Source organism: Stegostoma tigrinum, chromosome 12 (assembly GCF_030684315.1).
Source record: "Stegostoma tigrinum isolate sSteTig4 chromosome 12, sSteTig4.hap1, whole genome shotgun sequence".
NCBI lineage: Eukaryota > Metazoa > Chordata > Chondrichthyes > Orectolobiformes > Stegostomatidae > Stegostoma > Stegostoma tigrinum.
The window spans coordinates 58,606,002-58,627,452 of record NC_081365.1 but is presented as its reverse complement, the minus strand read 5'-3'; the positions used below and the strand labels follow the sequence as shown (position 1 = coordinate 58,627,452).

Here is a 21,451-nt window from a genome sequence, read left to right as displayed (position 1 = left end):
GTTTTAGGTTACATCTAATTACTACTTTCTCTGTGTGTGCCAGTCCTGGGTTTGCCTTGCAAAAGATAGCTGTTGAAGAACCAGCCAATATTCATACATCAGTGTAATGCCAATGAAGAACTCCTAGTCCTGCTGGCTTTGGGATCCGCAATCTCCACCAGTCCTAAATCGCTGTTCAACTGAATCGTGAAATGATCTCAGCACAGAAGGAGACTATTCAGCCCATGATGTCTGTGATGAGGTCACCTCAGCACTTTGTGAAGTTATAAGTATTGAAGGTGAACACAGAGCATCTCAAGCAGACTGACCTGGTTCCCAAATACTGTACAAGTCATTTTCCTCTCCTTTGAACATGCAAGTCCCAATGGTTTCTGGTGGGCCATTCATCAGCTTGTGATAGCATCAACACATCTGGCTAAATCCTGAGAATTTAGACAACTCAAAGATAATGTTTTCAGCAATGCAGTTGTCTTGGACATTAGAGATCCTGGTGACAGCACATTTGCCAAGAGAGGAGAAATGTATTCTCAACAAAGCTATCAGGTTGAACAGGAGCTCTCAGGTAGCCAATCATCATCACCTCAGTTATATTGATGGGACAGCAAACAAGACTTTGTACATCTTGAGAGGCAGTTCAGGCTGTATGGGAACAATATATTGGAAGAAAGAAAACAAATGTTTTCAGTATATCCTACAGAAAGTTCAGGGCTAGAATACAAGATGAAAATATTGTGGAGGACACTTACACAGAAAAAAAAAACAGTCCTACCTGAGGGAACCGTCCTCTAAATGCTAAATGTTGAATCAATTTGCACACAGGTGTTTCTCTAAAAAGAAGCAAAGGAAGCCTATAATGATGGCTGCTGGAAAGATGTCAGCTGACAATATTAGCGAGTCACTCTACATCAGAAAACAGGTTGGCATCATCAGGTCCAAAGTTGTTAATTAGTTTATGCCTATAAGAATGATGATTACAGCAGAAAATTATCAAGTGAATGTGAAATATAGAATGAAATCAGTGCTTTGTTCAACACCATGGCCCTCACAGAGCTGTGCAAAATTCTTGAAGATGGTGATCCAAAAAATGAACCCCTTGAAGTTAAGGTTGAGGTGATATGAAAGAGCCAATACATTTCCCCGGTGGATAAGTGAAGCTAAGAGGACAATGCAATGGGAAGAATGAAAATCTGGAATTTCTGGTAGTAGACATGAAGTGAAATCTACTTATCTCACTCAAACAAGCATGGATTGGTACCCTTACAAATGCTAGAAGAGACCTGCAGAGTTTCAAAGGCCACAAAAACATTGATTGCTAAACAGAATCTGGAATATCACAATGGTGTGTCAACAAGCCCTATCAGACTTTCTGATGAATAACGTGTTGATGTATTTGAGTTTGTGAGATCAACTTAGCAATTGCTGAGTAGAGAACCAGCCTGAAAGACAACATAAAGCTGGAAAAGAAGGGAATAATCAACAAAGTGACAATGTCTATATCCTGGATTAGCAGCATGTTAGCAATGAGGAAACCTGGAAAAGTGAGTGTGTGTATAGAGTTAAAGGATCTCAATGAAGCTTTGAAGAGACCTCACTACTTTGTGTCAACCATTGAAAATGTTGTGCCCACCAAAGCAAAGGTCTTTACTGTCGAAATGTGAAGGATGTGACTACTGGCAAATAAAGCCAAATGAAAGCAGTTGATTTCTAAATACATTCTGGACGGTACTCAGGAGATACAGATGCTTGTGCATTCTGAATGGCAGTTTCATTTTTCCAGAAGAGCGTTAATGTTGACAGTATGCTGATCCCTTTGTAGTTCAATCACAACTGCTATAGAGAGCGTGCCAGATGTATTTGTAGCTGAAGTAGGAAAAGATGCCTGAAATCAGGACATTTGTCATGTACTGACAGAGAAAGGACTTTTGCCAGAGCTTGGTGAGGTGACAGCTGTAGCAGAAGTACAGTGTTGAACAAATATAAAAATAATGCAATTACTTTTTGAATTTCTGTGCTATCCAGCAAAGTTCTGAACTAATTTGTAATTGCAGTATGCTCATCTCCGCGATATCACTATTAAGGGTATAAAGTGGGCTGGGCATAGAGTAAGGAGGAGTTTTCTTTTGAATTTGAAAACTGGCAACATCAGCTTGACATTCGCTGGCAGTCATCAATCCAGCAGAGACACAGAATCTGAGAGACACGCAAATTGTTTTGATCAAGCGCTCACCATGGGAATGATAAGGAGCATCATCTCAGGAACAGACACATTCCAGACAAACTGACAACAGCACCTTGTAACTTCATTACAGAATTATGTATTTTTGAGAAAATGGATGAAGTGTGTTTGCAGAGACCTATGAAAGTGGGTCAGATGAGAAATACCCCACAGTTTGTTAATGAATGTTAATTTTTCTTTTCCCCATGTATAATGGGCAACTTGGATAATTTGTAGGTGCTTGGAGTACATGAGTTTTCTTTTATGAAAAGGAGGATGTTTGGAGAAATGCATTCATAATTAGTGTACTGCTTGCTTTAGCATATTCCTGTGGCCTCTCCTATAACTAACGTTCTCTTTAAATTTCAGACAGCCATTAAGCACATAACTTGAAAAAGTCTGATTTGAACTAGGAGGGGACAGAAAGGTATCTGAGCCTGAAAATATGGAAAGCACTTGGTAAGGAGTTTGGGGTGCAGTTTCCCACCTGTGTAATTGTGAGCTGAGCAGGAGCACTGGTTGGAAGTTTGTACTGCATATCTTGACTTAATTTTGCAACAAAATTTGAATAATGTGTGGATCCCTAAAAGCTTGTTTTCTACTTTGTTTCTGGCATTGTTTCTGTGCCCAACATCAAATGTAATTGATTAGGTAACAACCTACCAGTCACAAATCCCAAACTGAGTTAAAGTACACTCAGTCTGTCAAATATTAATTTGTAAACACTGTGAATACCATAGAAGTTCAGGGTGGTATTCCAGAGAACAGGATATTAACTTAGAGATCCAAGGTAAAATACATAGGGCATAGAGCCAAGTTTTCCCTTCAAATGTCAGTTACATTATCAGTTTAATATCTTGATTGAATGTCTGGTTTTAAAAACAAACATGGCAATCATGATATGAAAACACCTTGGAAGCCATTGTAGCATGTCTTTGTGATTCAGTTAGATGCGAAGGGAAGAAGTGGCTTAGAGTTTAGCAGCAGTGTCTGGTCAGTATAGCTCTGTCAGTATAGCGTGGAAGGAGTGATACATATGGGTTTACCCCATCGATATAACTTAGGAAGCTATGCAGGGAATGCCCAGCTGTTAGTTTGGATCTCTAATGTTCCACTCTAATGGAAAACTCTCCTTGCGTATTCAAAATAGGATTGATGTAGAACTGCACAAATACATTGAATCTTCTACCTCTTTGTCTCAATGCCATGATGGTGAAATTCAAATAATCACTGGAAAGCAAAGCCAGGTGAGGTGTAAAACAGGCCAGATGATCTGCTACTACACATTTTCAATCTTTGCTGAAGTTGAATTTCTCAGCCTCATCCCCTACCCATATTTGTATCAGTTGGTATAACCCGTTCCATTACATTGTACAAATAAGGTGCCTTTTGTGCTGTGGTGTATCTTTATGGGCAATTTGCCAACTTCAGTTCAATACAGATAAAAAGTAACCTGAGAGAACAGAGAGGGTGAATTCAAAGCTACTTCTAAATAAAAGCATGCAAGGTCAATTTTTGATAGCCCTCACAATGTGAAGCTTACCAGAAAAAAAATACACAGTGAATGTTAGGAAATGTGTGACACATAATTTTCTAATCAGCATTTTAAGATTCTGCACAATGCCAGAACCTACGTGTAGAGGATATTACTCACCTTGCAAGCCTCTTTCATGTTACCCTCATTTTAAGGTGATGACTTTGAAAGTGCATTGCAACTCACAAAGCTGTCACTCATGACATGTACCTGAAAGCTTTCCCTACACCTTGCAGCGTACCTCACCGAAAAAACTAAAGAACAACAATTTATAATCATCGGGTGCGTATACTGTTTACTATCATAATTTTATTTGTACTGTGTGGCATTGATCCGAGCTTTGTGTTTCACTTTGCTCCATCTCACTGGCAGATATGGACACAAATTAAAAGTTTATAAGATTGCTACATTTTGGGATGCAGTCTTAAATTTGCCACAAAATGGAGAAATGGAAAGTGTCATACTACCTGTTGTAAATTTTACTGACAATAGGTCTGGGCGGTGCTTTGGTAAAGGGTGTCCAAGTTGTTTTACTGGGAAGAAGATACAAAATATTCATACATGAAAAGAATGACCTGAACAGCTGTTTTGATGGTGCATGGACACAGGTCTCTGGGTCCTAGCCAGGTGTCAGAAGAATGTTATGTTTTGGAAATGCTTATACTCTAAAATGTCCACTTATTTAGAATTTAGTATGGGGTTTGTGTGGCATAGTAGTTGTGTCCCTACCTCTGGACTGGGAGGCTCAAGTTCAAGTCCCATTTGGTCTAAAGGTGTGTGATGGCAACACTGAACAGATTGATTGAAAAAGGCATGTGGTTGGATGTAGTTGGAGTATTTCTCCTTGGACAGAAGGCTCATGTGATTCATTAAAATGGGCTTTGAATTAGGATACGTTCACAGGAAATCTGGTTTCGATCGCAGAGTTTTCCTGTATATCACTAAACATCACAGACATGGTCAAACTGCAAAATGTGTGTGTGTGTGTGTGTGTGTGAGAGAGAGAGAGAGACCACGCTCTAATGTTCACAATGCAGAAAGTGGCTGGGAGTTCATGCTCGGATTGCTAGAAGACACCATGTTTCTGAGAGATTAAAAAGGTTGGCAGATTATTTTTGCTTTAGCAAGAGAGGAGCATCTCCAATTCATACCTAAATGTGTAACTTAGTTCTGGTAGAGAAAGCTAGACTGGGGTGAAGAAAAATAAAGGAAGCAAGCTGTTAGGAGCTCACTAGCACTGTGAACCGGGGAGTATAGTGTCCATTTAATGCATGGAGTAAAATATAACCAATACTGGGAGATATTTGCTCATTGCAAAAATTAAACAGCAGATCTTTTCTGTAGTTTAAACTTTATGTTGCCAAATTAAATAGTGTTCATTCAATGCTGTTTCTAGTTTATGTGATACATTAAAAGTCTTAACTTAACTCATGACATATGATAGTTTCAGTCATCGAATGAACATTTGAGTTTCCTTTTAACTGTGATTAGTCTCCAATGGGATAACTTGTACGGGTTTATTCTGTATCTATGGAGTTGAGTAACCTTCAGTTTTAAACAGGAGTGAGAGTCATTTGCTGCAGCTTTACCCAATACTACTATTGTTTGGGAAACTGGCCTTTGTGTCTTGTGGCTAAGGTGGAACCTGGATTGAGAGGATAGTTAGAACTGGTAAAGTGGTGTCAGAAGGAATTAGATGCACCCTGAGAGACTGCACCATGCCTATTCCAGAAATGCTGCTGATTTAATGCTGCTAACTATAGCCTTGTATTTACATGTCCACATATTTTAAAGGCACACCTAACAAAGCAAAATGTTCATTAACCAACTTATCATTTCTACTACATCTAATAGAGAGCTGATTCTCTTACAATCTCATTGCTCCTGTGCTGCTTCACCCATCTACACCAGGGATCAGCTGAAGGCATCTGTTAAACTGCCCCAGGATTTCTTGCTCGATCATTCGTAACAGAATCTTCAACAATCGGAGAGCTGCTCCCTGGATATATTGCCTGAATCCTGCTTGCCTTGCTTCATTTCTACCATCTTCAAAAGTTTGTTTGAAATGTATGATCCAATTTTGCCAGAGTTCTCCTCTCCTTTTTCTTGTTCAATTCTTGTTAAGTTACCGAACGTCTTCCATCCTTCAAAATGCTTGAGCATGTTTTGTTTCCTACACAATATAAGTTTTTCAGTCTGGCAGCCTGTGACCAGCGGGCTGTAAGGCTAAGCTCTATGTTCACTGCCTTTCGCATTTATATAAATGACTTAGATGTGAACATAGGAGGTATGGTTAGTAAGTTTGAAGGTGACACCAAAATTGGTAGTGTAGTTGACAGCAGAGAAGGATACCTCATATAACAACAGCACCTTCATCAAATGGGGTGATGGGCTGAGGAATGGCAGATTGAGATCAATTTAGATCAATGTGAGGTGTTGCAATTTGGAGAGGCATATCACGACAGGACTTATACACTTAATGGTAAGGTGTGGGGACTGTTGATGAACAAAGAGACCTTGGAGTGCAAGTTCATAGTTCCTTGAAAGCAGAGTCGCAGGTAGGCAGGATAGTGAAGAAGGTGTTTCTTCCACTTGCCTTTATTGGTCAGCACATTAAATATAGGAGTTGGAAGATCATGTTGCAGCTGTACTGGGCATTGGTTAGGTGAGTTTTTGAATATTATGTGCAATTCCCATCTCTCTGCTATAGGATGTTGTGAAACTTGAAAGGGTTTAGAAAAACATTTACAAGAATGTTGCCGGTGTTGGAGGGTTTGAACTATGGGGAGAGGCTGAATAGGCTGGGACTATTTTCCCTGGAGTTTCGGAGGGTGAGGGGTGACCTTATAGAGATTTATAAAATCATGAGGGGCATCGATAGGGTGAACAGCCATGGTCTTTTCTACCAGCTAGGGAAGTCCATAACTAGGAAGCATAGGTTTAAGTGTAAGAGGGGAAAGATTTAAAAGGGACTTAAGTTACAGCTTTTTCATGCATAAGGTTGTAGGCATGTGGCAGACTAAGTGGTGGAGGCTGGTCCAATTGCAACTTTTAAGAAGCATCTGGACAGGTACATGAATAAGAAGGGTTTAGAAGGATATGGGCCAAATGCTGGGAAATGGGACTAAATTAATTGAGGATATTTGGTTGGCATGGACAGATTGGACTGAAGGGTCTGTTTCTATGCTGTACAGCTCTATGACTGTAAGTGATAATTTGCCCTTCTGATTCAGTTGACAAGTCTGTAAATGAGATTACACTTGAGTTAGGATTTAAGCAGCAGAGGTTAGATAAACAACAATTAATGAAGGATGAAGATGGGAGTTCTGCCAGGACTGCTTTGAGATAGCCAATTCTATGATAATATAGGCCTGGATTAAGATTTCAACAACAGCTGAGCTGAGGAAGGAGCAAAATACAATGTGTTTTAGCGATGATGCAGATATGTAACTAAAAGTTCATCTTGGGTTCAAAAGTGACACCAAAGTCGAGATCAGACAGGTTCAACATCTGATGGCTGCCAGGGAAATAGATGAAGTTGTTCGCAAGAGAATATATTTTCTGGCAGCAGATAGGGACAATGGCCTTTACAGTACATACTAAACATACAGAATAGGAGCTGTTCATCCACTCTAGTCTGATCCATCATTCAACAGTTTATAGCTCATGCATTTCTGTTTCAAATTCAACACTCCCATCTAATCTAGATTACCCTTGATTCCATGTCCCATATATATTAGGTAAAAACTTTCTACTTCTTTGGTACTAGATGATAGGCAAGCAGTTTAACAATATAAACACAGCTGAAGGTTCATGGGATATGTTGGAGGGTTGGAGCTGGATGTCATCAGCATAATCTGACCTTGTGCATTGCTTTGAGAATCACCAGGGCATTAAATTTTAATGGTACTGAATATTCCAGGCCACACAGGGGATACTGGAGAATGGGATAGAAGGTATGTTTGGAAGGATGTCACCTTTTTCACTCTTTAGCTTCCCTGTGCAAAAGACGTGTCGACTGTGAAAGGCACAGAACCTGCCACAAGATTCCTTCTCTAGTGAACCATGTCATCTGTTTCCCTGGCAACCATTAGAGGTTGAACCTGTCTGATCTTAACTGCAGTGTCACTTTTGAGCTCAAGATGAACTTACGGTTATGAATCTGCTCCATTGCTGAAATTCCTTCTATTGTATCATTTTACTCTGCTTCTTCCTCAGCTCAGCTGCTGTTGAAATCTTCATCCAGGCCTATGTTACCATAGACTTGACTAGACATTACAAAGCATTCCAGGCCAACCTCCTGTCTTCACTCTCCATAAACTAGAGTTTATATAGACCTCTGCTGCTTAAGTCCTAACTAAAGTATCCAACTTACAGTCATAGAGTCATACAGCACAGAAACAGACCCTTTGGTCCAGCCTGTCCATGCTGACTATAATGTCAAACTAAACTATCCCATCTTTCTGCACTCAGCCCATATCCCTCCAAACATTTCTTATTCATGTACTTATCGAAATATCTTTTAAATGTTGTAACTGTACCTGCATCCACCACTTCCTTTGGAAGTTCATTTCATACACAAACCACTCCCTGTGTAAAAAATTGCTCCTTGCGTTAATGTTAATGTTATCTAAGAAGGCATTGAGTCTCATAACATTAACTCTACAAGATCAGAAAAATTTATTTTCAGTTAAGGAGAAACAAAGTGCTAGAAATGTATTGGTGAAATTCATGTAACTTTTTTTTCCCAAAACTTACCTCCTTGGTTCCTCATAGTAATTCTAATAGGTGTCTTTTCTATATTCTCCCACAATTGGAGGATATGTATACTGAACCCATTTGTTTCGCTTCTTAATTTCTATTGGGAAAGTGAAACAATACAGGTAAATGGCAGGAATGAAATTTCTGTTCTGTTGTCTGAAGGAATATTCCTTTCAATATTCTGTGCTGGAGAATGTCTATTAACTACACAAGAAAAGAAAGTGAAAGCCATGTAAAAATTTGAGAGTTTCCTTTGGGACCTCTGCTTGCTTCAATTCAATGATCGGTGCTTTACCACAATTGTTATCTGAATGCCCCTCATAATAGGATCTATAATGTGCTTGAATTGTGGTCAAATGTGTGATATAACCTCTGCTAAAATGTTTGAGTCCTATTTGATGGCATGTTACACAGATTCACTTCGGGAAACTGAAAAGTAAAAGCAAAGAAAGAGCTGTATTGCATTCTATTCTACTTGCAACAATTGCATACCTCTGCATGAGAACAGAAATCAGGACAATAATGAGATTAAGGGGGTAATTCTGAGAGATTGTCCCTCCTCAAAATTCTTCCTCTCTTTTCCTAATTAAATCCAGCCTGAAAATTTACAAGAACGTCCTCAGATCTAGAAAAGTAGCAAACATTCCATTCAATCTCATTAAACAACCCTGATGCAGAAATAGGCATGAGTCTAGAAGTTCAAGAAATAGGCAGATTCCTTTACTTCTTTTATTCTTAAAGAGATGAGGGCATCGCTGACCAGGCAGTATTTATTGCTCATCCTGAATTGCCCAGAGGGCAATTTAGAGTCAACCAGATTAGCCAAACTACAGCTGTTGTATATATTCATGCAATGTAAATATACAAGATGGCTAGGGGATAAGACAAGGTCAATACAGAAAGGTTGATTCCCCGTGTTGAAAGAGTTTAGGATGAGAAAGAACTGTCTCAAATTAAGGGACTGCATATAAAAGAGAAGGATGAGGAATTTCTTTTCTCAGTAGGTACTGAATCTGTGGAATTCTTCACCACAGATGGCTGTTGAGAATGTGTCACTAAGTCTGAGACAGACAGAATTTCAAACAGTGAGGGGATCAAAGCAAAATGAAATTAAGGATTATCAAATCAGCCATAATCCTGTTGAATGGCAGAACAGATTCGATGGGCTGAATGGCCTACTTCTGTTTCTACATCTTTTGGTAATGCAAGATATGTTTAGTTTTAGAGGCAGTGAACTTTGTCAACAACTAAACATCATAAGCATGTGTGCAACCAAATGCCTATATTGGAATAACGTCTACTCCTTATCATGTGATAAATATATTCACATTCAACTGAAACAAAGCAATGGGTGATACAAAATTAGGAGGTATTGTTGATAGCGAGGAAGGTCATCAAAAATTACAGAGGGATCTTGATCATTTCGGAAAGTTGGCTGAGGACTGGCAAATGCAATTCAATAAATATAATTGTGAGGTTATTGCACTTTGGAACGCCAAACCAACGTAAGCACTGGAAAAGGTGCAGAGGAGATTTACCAGGATGTTGCCTGGTCTGGAGCGAAGGCCTTAGGAAGAAAGGCTGAGGGAGTTGGGTCTGTTCTCACTGGAGAGAAGGAGACTAAGAGGGGATTTAATAGAGACATACAAGATGATCAGAGGATTAGACAGGGTGGACAGTGAGAGTCTTTTTCCAAAGACGATGACATCAGCTTGTATGAGGGGGCATAGCTACAAATTGAGGGGTGATAGATATAAGACAGATGTCAGAGGCAGTTTCTTTATTCAGAGAGTGGTAAGGGCATGGAACCCTGGCTGCTAATGTAGTTAACTCAGCCACATTGGGGGCATTTAAACAGTCCTTGGATAAGCAGATGGATGATGATGGGATAGCGTAGGTGGATGGGTTTAGATTAGTTCATAGGTCGGCACAACATCGAGGGCCGAAGGGCCTGTTTTGTGCTGTATCGTTCCATGTCCTATGTTCTAAGACTGACACAGTAAATGGTAAGGTCCTGAGGAGTGTGGCAGAACAGAGGGACCTAGGAGTACAAGTATATAGCTCGTCAAAAGCAGCATCACAGATAGACAGGATGGGGAAGAAGGCATTTATCATGCTGGCCTTTATCGGTTGAGGCATTGAGCACAGGGGTTGGGGCATTATGTTACAGTTGTATTAGTTGTCAGTGAAGCTACATGTGGAGTATTGCGTACAGTTTTGGTCACCCTGTTATAAGAAAGATTTAGTTAAACTGGAAAGTGTGCAAAGAAGATTTACGAGGATGTTGCCACGACTATTAGGCTTGAGTTATAGGAAAAGCTTGTCCAGGAGAAGACTTTATTCCTTGGAGTGTGGGAGAATGAGGGGTAACCTTACTGAGGTGTATAAAATCATGAGAGGCATAGATAGGATGAATGCTTATTATCTTCTTCCCAGGGATGAGGAATTGAAAATTAGAGGGCACAGGATTAAGGTGAGAGGGGAAAGATTTAAGAAGGGCCTGAGGGGCAACTTCTTCATGCAGAGTGGTGCATATATGGAATGGGCTGCCTGAGACAGTGGCTGAGGCAGGTACAATAGCAACATTTTGAACCATTTGAATAGGTACGTGGATTGGAAAGGTTTAGAGGGATACGGACAAAATGCAGGCAATTGGAACTAGCTGAGTGGGCACTATGGTCAGCATGGACCAGTTAGGGCCAAAGGGTCTGTTTCTATGTTACATTACTCCATGACTCTATGACTCTGTAACTGCTGCATTCCAGCAACTTAGTTAATAACTATTCTTTTATATCATGGTTTGAAAAGCAAGCTGTCTTATGCAAACCCTTGGTGCTTGCCATCTCTGCTTCTTTGCTTGACCTGCTGCTCTTATCAATGTTCTCCCAATTGCTGGGGACAGAATCACTAATGATGGGATAGCAGATATGAGGGCTGAATAACAGGCCAGAATTCGAGCAACAGAGAATCCTCTTGAGGCTTGTAGCAGATTGGGGACCAGAATGAGAATTTCAAAGTTAACGGATCTGAAACTAGGAATTCAGCAAATAAAAGAGCAAAATTGAAAGGTGACCTAATAGAAGTTGATAAAATAATGAGAGATATAGACAGAGTTGTTGGGGAACTTTAAGAAGGGAGGGCATGTTTTTAAATTGAGAGGAGCGAGATTTAAAAAGGACATGAGGCAAATTATTTAGACAGAGGCTGGTTCGCCTGTGGAATGAGTTTCCTGGATGCAGGTACAATTACAACGTTTAAAAGATATTTGGATGGATATGTGAACAGGAAAGGTTTGGAGGGACATCAGCCAGGAGCAGGCAGGTGAGACTAGTTTAGTTTGGGATTATGGTTAGCATGGACTGGTTGGACTGAAGGGTTTGTTCCCATGCTGTACGTCTTTGTGATTCTGTAACTTAAATCGTTGCTTTAATATAATTGTCATTTAAAATTACTTCTAAGGAGGTTTAGTTTCTTTAAAAACAAATCCAGAAGTTGCTGGAAAAGCTGAGCAAGTCTGGCAGCATCTGTGGAGAGAGATCAGAATTAACGTTTCGGATCCGGTGACCCTTCCACAGCACAGCACCTCTGTGTTCGTTTCTGATTTGCAGCATTCGCCGTTCTTTCGGCTTTTTGGTTTCTTTAAAGTTTGATGTAACCCCACTTCTAGCTTGCTGCTATTAGATTGTCATTTGTGTTACCGACTATTGCTCCAACTTTTCCAAGGGTTTTGTCAATTAATGTCTGACGAAGGAAATAAAGTGATTGCGAGGGGAAGACACTTGTAGCGGCGATGGCGTTGGCGGAGGGAGTGGGGAACGGCACTGTCCCTTTAAAGACCGACAGAGAGCCTGTCAGTGTCAGGAGAGCAATCCGACTGTAGCCTTTCCTGATTTATGGGGGTGTCAGGTTTCCCCGGCTGATTCTGTACACGGGCTGGGCCGCTTCCCCACATTATTGATATATATGGAGTGGATTTATTTGGGGAGGGGTGGGAGAGGGACAGAGAGGCTCACCTGTTGATGTGTATCTGTTAGAAGTTGTGACAGCCCTGATCTGTGCCTGAGGAGGAGCTGCCCCGTCTTGAACTGCCCTGCAACACAGCGCTAGCTCTGCCGGAGTTGGAGACTGGCTTGAAAGCCAGCGGCGCTGGAGATCTCGCTGCCCGCAGCTTCCGACAGAGCACAGGCTGAGGCTCCAACATCGACCGATGGCAGAAGCTGGGCGTCCCGAGAGTGCGAGAGACGATTCGGCTGGAGACGAGTTTAACGAGATCATCAAAACTCGAACGGGTAAGTGGAGAGAGGACGGGCTGGAGAGGACGGTGCCCCGTACTGATCCCAGCTGAGGTTTGGCAAACTGAGAGTAGACCTCCAACTTTCAGAGGCTGTAAGGCTCTGGCGCCGGAGGTTTGGAAAGACCATTGCTCGTGTTTGTGTGTGTGTGTGTGTGTGTGTGTGTGTGTTTGGCTGAGCAGCTGCAGAGTAGAGTTGGCACCGGGAATGATGAAGCCCACCGAGTTAGACCCTGTTGGGGCTGCCCTCCTCTGAGATGGGCAGAGACCGCTCACTCACAGCGGGAGCTCTCACCGAGAATGGTTACAGCTGGAGTCGGGCTTAGGTGACAGAGTGAGGGTAACATGACAGGACCTAGAGAAGATAAAACAACAACTTTCCCGCTAGGTCAACATTTTGGACATAAAATAATGTGTGTGAGTGTGTGTGTGTGTCTGTGTGTTCGGTAGGACCGTGTATGTATTCCCAGTGATGTCCATAGGGAGAACACTGAGGAAATATTCATAAAGTGATTGTCGGGGTGGGATACAATGCGGGGGTTGAACTGCGGTAGTGTCTCTTTAAATACCGCAATGACAGCCTGTCAGAGTCCAAAGGACTGAAGAAGGGTCTAGGACCGAAACGTCAGCTTTCCTGCTCCTGAGATGCTGCTTGGCCTGCTGTGTTCATCCAGCTCTACACCTTGTTACTTCAGAGTCCAAAGGACATAGGCGCCAGTGGGTAGTATGTTGCTGCTGTTGCTCCTCCCATTGTAACAGAAGGGCAGTCCCCGGAACCTGCTTCTTCTCTGGTGTCGGATGGAGAGATGGACCAATCCGGGGGACTAAGGCCGCCTTAAAGTAAAGCAACGAAGTCGGCAACACGAGCTTGTGTGAGAAAGGAAACCTGCAGTGTACAGATTCTTCCCTCAAATAATGCAGTGGAAGGTTGAGGTTTGCTGGCCATGAATGATAGCAAAGGCCGTGTGAGACACACTTGGTGGCTTCTCATCCTCCCAGGGGCGTCCAGTTGAAAGTCTGGATACTGTGGGTTCCGAACTGGTGATAGAAACCCTTTGGAGAACTCTGTGCTGTGCAGGAAGTGAGATATGGGTTGCCTAACTGACAGTTATTAACTGTCGATCACCCTCAAATTCCAGCATATCCAATAAATCTGGTCGGTTGAAATCAACTGAGTACTTGGTTGTAAACTCCTTATTACATTGCAGCTCGTTTGCGGTCCAGTGTTGCATTTCTGGATTAAAAAGAGGGCCAACAGTTTGCTTACTTTAAAAGTTTCCCTTGCAGCCACATGTTCAGTTACTTTGCATGTTTTATCCAGTTATTCGCAACTTCATCCCGAGTGGGTTTCAGGGAGCTCGGTCATAAAATGCATGTACAAATTTGACAACTCAAGCAGCTAATGGCGCTAAGCCCCACGCCTTGGCGTATACCGAATTTGCTGTGTAACTGGGTTCTCAAAGAGAAAAGCACTTGGAGTGTTGGGAAACCCTTTGGGGAATAGATCATTATCCCGCGGAATGAAGCGCTGTTGAAGGAAAACCACAGCCACAGGGCTGTGTTGGAATTTGGCAATGCCGCTTCTGTTGACGTGTGCAGCCCAGTGCCAGTTACTGGGAAAATCTCGGGGAAACAACAGTCTCAACTTTGAGCAGGGAAAGGTCATGTTTTATTTTGATGTTAGAAGTTATGCTAGGGACAGCTCGGTGGAGACAGCCACCTGCTCTTCGGGAATTGAGAGAGTTGTGCAAACTATTTTAGGCCGTCACCAATTAAAAACTGGTTTTACATTTCATTCAGGAGTCCAATGTGATCGTTATTTTGTGGGATACAGGAATATCTATGCGCAAAAACACAGCTCAGAAGTATCCCGAACACATTTAAAGGAAAACCACACTGGAGAAGAGCCACAAAGACTTAACCTGGCATTAAGCTTGGAAAATCTAGTTCATTGATTTGGATGGTTTTTAATTCCTTCTCACCAACCAAAAGGTTACCAAAATATAAGAAAGAAAGTCTCTCCAGGTTAAATGGCAGTAGGTTTTGGTTGGGGGTGGATTCCTAGCTCAAAGCTAAATTAGAATTTAAGCACAGTGATACAAAATGGTAAAGTTGTTCTGCTTTAGTAACTAAAAGGAAATGAAAATCATCAAATTCTAATCTCTTCGCATGTACACATCTTTGGACTATCAGTCCCATATTGACAACAACAGTAAAGCCTGGGGCTCAGATATTCCTTGCTTTGAGATAGCAGGTGGATGGTTAGAAAGTTATTTGGAATAAAAGTTCAACTTAAGTAAAACACAGATTCTATAGTGATGAGTCAGTTGTAAAATTACACATAAAATCTCTTTAGATTAAGTGGACTGCTCAAGAACTGTTTATTTATTTGAAATATATTTCTGATGCAATTAAATCAGTTTACTTAGAAGGAGAGTTTGAAGAGAGATATAAAATCATTGAAGCAACTCCATTGGATCAGTCAATTTTATTTGATATTTAGCAATTCTATAATAATAAGCAAATATTGACTGTCATGTACAAAAATAAGACTGTTCCCCTGGTGGTAATGACGCTTTCATGATGCTATTATTGTGATCAGTATAATTTTTTGTAATCAGAGAGAATGTTTATCTTGAGCTGCAGGCATATTATCAAAACTGACTGGCAGTAGGGTGAAAGACTTTTATTTCATTATTGTCTCCCAATGCATTGATGGTGAAATTGAAATGCTTTGGCAGAAGTAATAACATATTCCATATCAGAATAATGTCACTTTGGTATTATTGTGCTGAAAGTTTCAATAACTTAATTTTCAACAAACAATGCAACTCAGAAATATTTACAAATTAAAGTTAAGCGAAGTATTATTTGTTATATTCTACAGCACAGCACTCCGTCCATAGTAGACATTTGTGCATGTCTCTGGAGTGAAATTTGAAACACAGCCTTCTGACTCAGATATGAGAATGTTACCACATTTACCATGGCTGAGAACACAGTGACTCAATAGGGTGTCACAGAAAATTTGACCAGTCAAATCCATGTGTGCTGACAAGTGGTTGTCAGATTCTGCCTGAATTTTCTTTCTTTTTGCTTTTGAACTACACAATACAACACATATTGTGGAAGAAAAATACAATTCAAAAATATTTACAAATACAAGTTCGAGAAAGTTTCAGTGTAATAATGCTAGATATAAAATGATTCCAATATGGAATGCGCTATGATTGCTGCCAAAGCATTTCAATTTCAACATCGATACATTGGAACCAACAATAATTAAATGCATGCTTTTAACTCAGTCATGTTGCTCAAAGTTACACGTTTCTATCATATACACAATAGTGTGATATTATTAATATGATATATTTGTCACATCACCGGTAAGTACGAAGAGACAGATATATTTTTGTCATGCCCTTCAGTGTTAACTACTTGAGACATACTTTTTATTTAATGACGATCATTATAAAACTAACTTCCTTGGTTCTATGTAACATATCCATTTATTAAAGGTATTCTAGTTACAGGGAGGGGAGTGGGGTGGAGGGGGCAAGCATTTTGTTTAAAATATATCTCTTTGCTGTTAAGCCAGGATTAATCACATAAGTATGTTCTAGCTGCACAATGTGAATCCTTATTTTGATTTTATTAATGCCACTGCAGATTTGCAAATTCAGGTCAAATAATTTTGGCTGTGAGTTCAGTGTTGCACTGCTTTAATACTCATTTGAACTACAAAGGTGAGATTGTCTGCCTTTGAACTCCATTAGTGTGCATTTGCTTTATCATTGACCTAGCTACTGCTGTTTGCAGCAGCAATATCCTGAGTGCCAAAGTGTACATCTGGGTACTATAACTGGTGAACCAAATGCATTCCTCCCACATAACGCAGTTGAAATGTAACTGCCAAGGAGTAAAATTTTGTCTCAAATTCAGTTATTTGCTTTTTAGGCTTCTATTGGACAGAGGGCCCTGCAAAGGTTAAAAAAACTTTGCTTTGCATTGTTTTAAATCCAAGGCTTGCTTTGGAAACATAACTATTGAATTTTTGTTCTCACAAGACAAAAATTGACTGAATCAAATTGAACTTATTCATAATCACCTCGATCTTAAAAATCCTCAAAGCATTGATTGTGACACTTGATAGGCTGCAATGTTAAATAGTCATTCATGAATCATGAGGGTTTCCTTGCCCTAGGCAATAATGCTTTCATCCTGTTTCACACAAAATGTTAATTTAATACAATTAGATATAAAGGCACCATAAAGTTTATATGTATTTATTAAATTAAAGTGAATTCTGCATTCTTCTTCAAATCATTTTCTTGAATAATTTTATCACTTACTTGGTTGCATCTTCTTTCAGTTGTAGTGGCAGACTTGCCAAAAAAATCTGCCTCATCACCAAGATGCTACCTGGGATTATGGTAAGACAGTAGGTGGCAGATCACGTAGTTTGAGTGCATTCACCCAGCCAACACGTTCAATGACTGTCCTTACATTTTCTATATTTCAGCGCATGCATTTTCAATTGAGAGAACATCTGATTCTGTAGTCATCGTAGTTGTGCATTAGTCATGTAATCGACAGACATTTTACATGTCATGTTAGCAGTACAGCATATGGAATAACTTCCTGGGTGCATCTGAGTTTAATCACTCAGACTGCTATTGTTCATATTTCTGAAGTATCAGAGAACCCTTTATCTGTGTCCCAGACCTAACTGATTTCATATTTTCCATATGTGAGATTAGAAACAAAATTCAAACATACACTTAGCAAAGAAAAACACTGTCAATACTGGAAATCTGAAGCACAGTAAAAACAGACAACACTGGAAATATTTTAGCAGCTCAGGCAGCATATTTGGAGATAGTTAACATTTCAATCACCTTTCACCAGAATTTGGAAACGTTGGAAAAATCCTACAGATATTAAGCAGGTGAAGAGGTTGGGCTCACAACAAGAAAAAGAATGTGAAACATTAACTTTGGGCTGGTGGCGAATGAGCTGTTGGTGGTATAAGTAGTGTTGGATCAGAGTGCAGTTTGGGAAGAAACGTTAACTAGTTTGCACCAGATTAAAGTCCCATTTTGCAGTGCAGCTGTGTTGTTGTATAAGGTCACTCTAGTTATGTTCCAATTCACTGAATTCCACATCTTTAATACATTACAGTGTGAAGTCACAAAGCGGAAAATGTTGTGTTATGTATCAGAGCTAATATATCAATTGTAATTTTAAGAGACATTCTTATGAAATCACTACTAACCGGCATTTTAGGAGCAGAAAAGGTGACATTTCAGGTCTAGATCCTTCATCAGAAATGGGGGAAGGGAAGAGGGCTCTGAAATAAATAGGGAGAGGGGGGAGGCGGAGTAGAGTTGGAAAGAGGAGAAGATAGGTGGAGAGGAGACAGACAGGTCAAAGAGGCTGTGATGGAGCCAGTGTAGGTGAGTGTAGGTAGGGAGGTAGGGAGGTAGGGAGGAGATAGGTTAGTCCAGGAAGGACGGATAGGTCAAGGGGGTGGGGGAAGAGGTTAGTAGGTAGGAAAAAGGGTAGGAAATGAGGGTGTGGCTATATATGCACTATCCGGCATTTGCAGTGTTTTGCTTTTGTTTAGAGAACAGGTTGGACCTTTCTTCCCTGGAGCTTCAGAGCTGAGGGCTGACATTATAGAGGTTTATAAAATCTTGAGAGGCACGGATGGGGTAAATAGCCAAGTGTTTTTCCCAGGATGGATTAGTTCCAATTTCGAGGCCATAGGTTCAAGTTGAGAGGAGGAAGATTTAAAAGGGACCTAAGGAGTAACGTTTTCACACAGAGGGTTGTGTATGTATGGAACAAGTTGCCAGAGGAAGTGGTGCAGGTAGATGCAATTGCATTATTTGAAGGCATCTGGAGGGGCATTTGAATAGGAAGGGCATGGTGAGATATGGGCTAGATGCTGGAAATTGGGACTAGTTCAGATTGGGAAGACTGGTTGGTGAGGACAAGTTGGACTAAAGGTTCTGTTTTCATGCTGTGTGACTGTATGTAACCAGATGGTACAAAATTCTCAGTCTCCATCTTACTGGAGCCTCTTGCAGCATGACACACTGAGAGATGCATGCAACAGGTTAAAACCGAATTGTCCACTCATAACCCTGACAAAATAGTGCCTATGAGTTATAATATGTGTAGATACCAGGATTAGTAATAAAGTCTATTGAATATTTTAGTATAATGTTACCTATGTCTAATTCTTATATGATGGAATCTAATACAAGTATTGTCTCAAATAGCAGAAATTCCTTGCTGAGAAAACTCATCACTGCATCCACAGTGTATCATGAAGGCAGATTAAACCAGAAAGTAAGGAATCAGGGTATGAGAAGTTCTCTGCATGAATTAAAGCATGAAACAAGAGTAGGCTACTTTCCTATTTAAGTACAGACTTTGAAACAAATTATATATTTTTTATTTTTGATTCCATGGAGCTGTATAATATTCCGAAAAATTGAGTATTTTGATGGAGTTCACTCTGAAACTCTGATCACTCAAATTAAAGCTCTGAGTGTCAATTCCAACATTACCATTGCACTTGAAATTATGGCCATTTTGTTGATGTCAAATTATGGCAAAGTACCCCCCAATGTAATTAATATAACTTCAAATGTAAAAGAACGTAAGACTTATGCAAATACCAGCTGTGGTTGAAGTGTGATTGAAACAGAACCAATCGGGTTTCAGCGTTTTGGAGTGGACGAGCTCTACTTCCAAATTTCATGATCCTGAACTTATGACCTATGACAATCATTCCCTATAAGCACTAATAAATGGACAATGGAATTGAAACTCAGTAATAACGCAATTTTACCAAAGCTTACCACTATTACCACTGTCAGAAAAAAGTTTTTTTTTGTGCCTACTCTGAACCACAGCAAGTACTCTAATGAATGGGGAGAGAGTTTGAAGTTGATTTGAGTAAGTTTTTTGCCCTTACAATGTTGACACATTGCTTGTTGTACTAGGTTGGTACAAAGCCGGTTGATTGGATGCAGAGATTATTATAATTAAGATTGAAATTAAATAGAGCAATGAATACAATCACTGACACAATGCCCTTGAAATTTCTGTATGATGTTAACTTACAAGCTCTTAGTTGTTCAAATGTTAGTATTCTGCAGTGTATTTTCAAAAACGTTCAACAGTGTAACTTGAAGACCAGTGACATAATCATTGTCACATCAATGGTTAAATGTGATGGATATAAATTCCTAATTGCAGTAGTGTTGTTCAAAAGAAATACGAATATAATGACTCATGCTATGCTTCAAATTGAAGTAACACTGCAATGAAAGTATCCCGATCCTAGCACTTCCATGAAAGCATATACTTTAAATTGAAAAATTCACTCCTTGCTCAGAGCAGTTGAGTGAACGTCTGGAGACCCATGGTTTAATAGTTTATTTAAAATACATTTTGAAGTTGTTTTAGCATTAGGAAGAAATTTGCAGGTGTTAACAGTAGATTTTTGTCTTTGCATAAATGAGTGGTCCATGAAGGTCTAAACAGTCAATTGATGCTTCTGTGAATTAATTTTTTAACTAATAAACAAAGATCTCTAAACTCAAGACTAGGTTGTTAAAAACAGTTCAGTGCAAACGATTATGTTGTTAGATTTTTGCTCTTGTAAAGGAAGTTGTTGTATTCAGACATCAAAGTAACTTTAAAATCTTATTGGATAGTACGTTTTGTCTTACACCTTGAAACTAGAATGTGTCTCGAATACTGCTATGTTAAAGGTATACATCAGCAATGCAGCAAACATGTTGACACATAGCAGCTTGAAGCTGAAATTTACAGCTGTACCTTCAATGTGTGGTAAGGGGCAAAATAAAGCTGAGAAATCATGAGAAAATCTGCGATTATTTAATGGAATTCCATGTATGAAATACAGCAAACTTTAAAAGTGCAAAAAAATTACTTTGTGTAAAACCCAATTGAACAACAGTACCTTTCATATAAAAGCAAGGAGTCAAGTAGTTAGTTTTAATAGCATGCGCCGCGTGGGAGTCATTGTAACATAAACACATTTTAATTATGTCACTATGGCAACTCTGTCAATGAGAACTCCTGTTTGGCAACAGTACTTAAAATTCAGAATATGTGTTTTGAATCTTTTAAAACCGTCTGAACGAGGAAGGCCATCTGTGAGAAGATATCAATGGTGCGGTTAGTGGGAACATATAACTGCTGCGGTTCTGGCATTTCCCAAGTTACTTTAGATTGGACTGTGCTGTTGTCAGATGGGAATTCATACAATGTTAATCAGAAGTTTTGTTTTAATTTAACAAAACAGATTTGAGTAAGAAGCAGTTATTAATTGTTTGAACTTCCATGACAATACTAAATTACAGCAGAACAACAGCCATGAAGTGGAGTAATTATGGTTAAGATGCTTCACGGTAATCTTTTTACTGAGCATTCTACAATGGGACACTTGAATCAGTATTGACCTACAATTTTGTCTATTGTGCAAGCATAATATGAGTCTGACCGAAAATTATCAAGCTAATTTGATTGTTTTTGAGCCACAACTAAAGTTTTGCCAATTGCTTTCCTTTATAAGTAGTCGTGGAATTGGATTATTATTTTCTCTGTC

The 21,451-nt window shown here is 39.8% G+C and overlaps 1 protein-coding gene across 1 annotated transcript in view; it reads left to right on the top strand.

Annotated features, from left to right (window-relative positions):
• Window positions 1-12,563: 12,563 nt before the first annotated feature.
• The window catches only part of dmd (dystrophin), a 1,835,475-nt gene continuing 1,826,587 nt past the window's right edge, over window positions 12,564-21,451 (top strand). The window contains exon 1 of the mRNA XM_048540566.2: window positions 12,564-12,799. Within this exon, the coding sequence (XP_048396523.1) occupies window positions 12,718-12,799 (82 nt within the window). The 5' untranslated portion in view covers window positions 12,564-12,717. The remainder of the gene's footprint in view (window positions 12,800-21,451) is intronic.